At 43.1% G+C, this 5,086-nt stretch overlaps 1 protein-coding gene across 1 annotated transcript in view; it reads right to left on the reverse strand.

The window, feature by feature from the left end:
• Positions 1-465: 465 nt before the first annotated feature.
• ARID2 (AT-rich interaction domain 2) overlaps positions 466-5,086 on the reverse strand; it is a 186,326-nt gene continuing 181,705 nt past the window's right edge. Inside the window, exon 21 of the mRNA XM_043548815.1 lies at positions 466-1,063. Within this exon, the coding sequence (XP_043404750.1) occupies positions 1,051-1,063 (13 nt within the window). The 3' untranslated portion in view covers positions 466-1,050. The remainder of the gene's footprint in view (positions 1,064-5,086) is intronic.

A 5,086-nucleotide genomic window follows, 5' to 3' on the forward strand; every position in this document is an offset into this window, starting at 1 on the left:
GCAGCACAGGAAGACAGATGGCCACTGCACATGCATTTGTGACTACCCACCAAATGAAATTACACCAGCATTGAGACTGGAAAAGGCTGTTCAGAACCATCCACACAGATAAAACTGTTTGCCACCATGACAATGTAGGTGGAAAAGGGCCCAGGAGTGAAAAGAACTGTGTTCCCCCAGTGTGACTGGATAATACTTAAGGCCAGAGACCACCTGTACCTGCTGATAGTGGAAGGTGGGGGGATGGAATGAGGGCAGCTGCTTCAGCCGATGTTACTGAGCATGTTCAGTACAAGCCAAGTAGCAACACTTGTGGGGAGGTGGGGGGCACATGACCCTCCATGCCCCCTCTCCCCAGTGTGGCGCCTCTGCTCAAGGCCCTCCCTGTGCACAGGACCAAACATAGATGGAATGAACCAAGACACTTTGATGGTATGTAGATACCATTTTGACCCCACATTGCTATAGCCTCTGAACACCATTTATTGATTTATCCTCATGACACCCCTGTGAGACAGTGCAATTCTATCGTCACCATTTTACAGTGAGGCACACTGACATTAAGCAACTTCTCCGAAGTCACACAGGAAGTCTTTGGCAGCACCAGGAAGTAAGCCAAGTTCTGAGCCCTGGTCCAGTTCCTTAATTCCAAGGCCATTCTTCTTCCTCCCATGCTAAAAGGCAGAATCATGCACTGACAAAAACAAGTTCATAATAATTAAAAAAGCAATTGAAAAAAAACCAGAGGAAAACAAAGTCATGTTGGCAACATAAAATAGTTTGGGTCCAAATACTGATTTTGTCCGAAATTGAGAGCAAGTTGTTCACTGCTGTGCCTTCACAGTGCTGGCATTATACATTTCAGAAGGAAGCAATGGACAATGCATCAGAAAGAAGATCTTAGTACAAATGAAAGAAGCAAATGCTGACTCTAAGCTTATCAGTTGTGACTTTCTTCCTCCTCCCAGGAGAAGATGCTGCATTACTGTTGAGCTGGCCTTAGTAGAACATAGATCAGTAAAAGCAGGCAGGTCTTTACCACACAGCTGATCACTTACAAGCCCTAGAAAAAAAATAAAAGGGTAATTTAAAAGGAAAAATACTTACATAACTGAAAGAGATTCTATTAACCTACTTAATATAATTAGAAACACTTATGGCAAACAATGAGAGAAATCTGAACTAACTCTGGTAAATATCAAGGACTTTTTTTATTTTTAAAAATTAGAATGTTTTTGTTCAGAAAGTAGGCAGTTGAAAATTAAACAATATTACAGAAGTACTTATGCTTCAATTAAAATAAAAGCATTTTTATTAAAATAAAATTAAAATGATTCTATCAGTTTTTATTCTACTCTTATCAAAGTGTTTTTTATTAGCTGTCAAAGACCTAAGACAAGTCAGAGCTGCTCTAAAAGTAAGTTGAAGTGGAACCAAAGCCATGAATGAAAACATTGCAGGAAAGAGAAATTCTTAAAGACTAAGGGCCTGATCCAAAGCTCACTGAAGTCAATAGGAGTCTTTCCACTGACTTTGATGAACATTAGATCAAATCTGAAGTAACTTCCAACAAAGAAAATACATACATGATTTTTCAAAAGATAAACATTTGATTCATGTTATTTTCTATTTGAAAGTATAACATGAAATACAGAAAGAAACAGATTATCCACCAAGTTGCACTTTGTGAAAGTAGGCTTACTCCTGCAATCTTGGAGCTGATGTGGCTAAATGACAACTCCATGCCACCAGATCTGCCCCAAACTCCTATTTTTATATTCCCCAAACCTCTGGCAACCTCCATAATAAGTACTAAAATAAATAATAGTTAAGGATTTGATCACACTATACAGCAGCATGTATATTTACACTACTAAGGGAACTATAATTTTTTTTATTTTTCGGTATATACATTTGATGCTGATTATTCTCTTGAACAAGTGGTCACCACATATTTCATGATAACGCAAACATAATACAAAAACCTTAGCATCACAGTTCAGAATAATACACAACCGTACAACATATATTTCACTTAATACTCACTAAGTGTATTGCCAAACATAATGGCCAAAGGTCAAATCTCCTTGAAAATGGGAGACTGTCAAGTAATCAATTGCAATATAAATCATTCCAGTCATTGGGAAAGACATTTAATAGAAGCTAAGGAATGACAGATAGAAAAGCTCCATTTAGTTTATTGTGTCTATAGCAGTCATAATGCAGCATTGTTTTCTGTAGTATAGACAAAAGCTTTGTCCAGTCTATTTTTAAAATGGGTCAAGCACCTCCCTTTAAAGGGCATTCCAATAGTCTGTTTTTAACATTACTTACTTTCATCGCATTGTTCCTTGCTATATCTCCTTGCACCACCCAAACAATTAGTCTCTCTGAGTTGTTTGTGGACTATACCACATGTTCCATAATCATTTGGTAAAGCTATATATATTTAAGTTTGATTTGTGAAGAAAAAGTATATCCCACCAGCTCCTTAATTATTTTTGTTAAACAATTCACAAATCCACCAATTAATAAAAAACAGTCACTAGCCTTTCTGTAACTGTTCTTCCAGATGTGTTGCACAAGTCCATTCCAATGTAGGTGTGTGCATACCCTGAGCACAGCTACCAGCAATTTTCTCCTCAGTGGTACCTGTTGCATCAGCTTTGGCGTCCTCTGGTGCTGCATGCTCTTAGCACCAGTATAAAGGGCCTGGCCAACCCTGTGCCCCTCAGTTCCTTCTTTCCAGTCAACTCTGAATTGGGGTAAGAGAGCAGGTCTTGGAATGTGCAAAACATTTTGAAGAGCAACAGTTACGGAAAGGTTAGTAACTTTTTTCTTTGAGTGATTGCACATGTCCATTCCATTATAGGTGACTCCCAAGCAGTTGTATAGGTAGAGGTGGAGGATTCAAAAGTTTAGTGACATGCTGACTTCAACAGTTTGGCCAAACTCAGCATCGTCTCCAGCCTGCTGAGTGATAGCGTAATGAGAAGCAAATGTGTGCACAACGACCAGGTTGCTGCTCTACAAAAGTCCTGGATAGGTACCTGTGCTAGAAACAGTGCTGGAGATGCTTGTGCTCTTGCAGAATGAGTCATTAGGACAGGCAGGATAGGAACCCCTGCCAGGTCGTAAAATGTGCGGATTCATGATGTGATCCATGATGAAATTCTCTGGGCTGAGAGGCAGACCTTTCATCCTGTGTGCAATGGCTACAAACAGTTGGGTAGATTTTTGAAACAGTTTTGTCCTTTCTATGTAGAAAGCCAGACCATGCCTAACAACTAGCGAGTGGAGACTCCGTTCTTCCCTGTTCGCATATCGCTTTGGACAGAAGTCTGGTAGGAAGACAGATTGATTTCTATGGAACTGGAAAACCACCTTTGGAAGAAAAGCCAGGTGAGGATACAATTGAACTTTGTCCTTAAAGAACACCATGTAAGGCAGCTCTGACGTGATGGCACGGATCTCTGAAACTTTTCAGGCCGAAGTGATGGCCACTAAGAAGGTCATCTTCCATGATGGGTAAAGCAGGGAACAAGTTGCCAATGGGTCAAATGCGGGAGGTTTGATAAAACCAGGTTGAGGTCCCGGGGGGGACTGGTTGCCTCACCTGGGGGTACAACCTCTCATGGCCCTTAAGGAAACGATTAAAGATGTCACTCGAAAAAACGGATTGACCATTCACCAAAGATGAAAGGCTGAGTTCGCTGCCAGGTGGACTCTAATAGATGCCACAGTTAGACCTTGCTGTTTTAAGTGCAGTATTACAGAACGAATGACAGTGATGATCGCATAGGTGAGACACCCTTCTGGGAAGACCAGATAGAGAACCGTTTCCACTTTGTGAGGTAATTAGTCCTGGTGGATGGCTTCCTGCTTCCTAGTAGAACTTTGTGGACCTGCTCCGAGCAGGCTAGTTCTGTGGGGTCTAGCCATGGAGCTTCCAGGCTGTCAGGTGGAGGGACATGAGGTTTGGGTAGGGTGACCAGATGTCCCATTTTTATAGGAACAGTCCCGTTTTTTGGGACTTTTTCTTATGTAAGTGCCTATTACCCCCCATCCCCTGTCCCATTTTTTCATAGTTGCTATCTGGTCACCCTAGGTTTGGGTGATGCGCCGCACTGTTGTACTGATCTCTGCGGTGCTCTGTAATCATCATGATTGCCTGGAACCATCCTTCTGGGAGGAAGGTTCTGGCTTGGACAGAGTCAAGCACCACTCCAGTGAACTCTATCTTCTGTATTGGGAAGAAAGTAGATTTCTGCACATTTATTAATAGGCCTAGGTCCCGTTAAGTCAACTGAATTAAAAATATGCTGGACATCACTTCGGCCCTGGTCTGGCCTTTGACCAGCCAGTCATCGAGGTAAGGGTAAACCTGAACCCCCTGCCACCATGCACTTTGTAAACACTCATGGGGCTGCCGACAGGCCGAAAAGGAAAACCGCGAATTGGTAGTGCATGTAGTTCACGACGAACCTGAGGAACCTTCTGTGTTCTTGAAATATCAAAATGTGGAAATAAGCATCTTGACTGAGGGCCTTGCACAGGGGGAAAGCCCACAGGTTCCAGAAGGGCCACTGTACCGGCATCTGCCACTGCCCAAGAGGCCATGCAGCCAATGCAATGGCCTGGCCCCATCGCAGGGTAGTGCCAAGCTATACACCGGTGCCGGCTCCTGCAGGAGATATATAACTCCGCCTCTGCCTCCAACTCTGAGGTGTCTGTTTGGAGATCAGGGAGAAGTGGTACCCGCCGGGGCAAGGGACCAGTGCTGAAGTGGGGAAGACTGGGACTGGGTCATCATGGCTGGTTTCCCTTTACATAGTACCAAGGTAAAACTGGTAGCCTCTTCTTTTCTTCCTACCAGTGCAGTTGGCTCTTGTATCACCAGAGATGCTTGTATCAACAGTGACAGTAGGTCTATAGCTGAAGAAAAACTGCCGGCATGGAAGGTACCACCAAAGCTCCAGTACCATGCTGCCTCTCTGGTGCTGGGCTCAATGACACCTGAACTGAGGGCAAAGTCAGCATTGCTGCCTGAGTTTCTGGAGCTTCGGAGTGACCCAGTGCGGGTCAC

Source organism: Chelonia mydas, chromosome 1, assembly GCF_015237465.2.
Source record: "Chelonia mydas isolate rCheMyd1 chromosome 1, rCheMyd1.pri.v2, whole genome shotgun sequence".
NCBI classification, from domain to species: Eukaryota; Metazoa; Chordata; order Testudines; family Cheloniidae; genus Chelonia; species Chelonia mydas.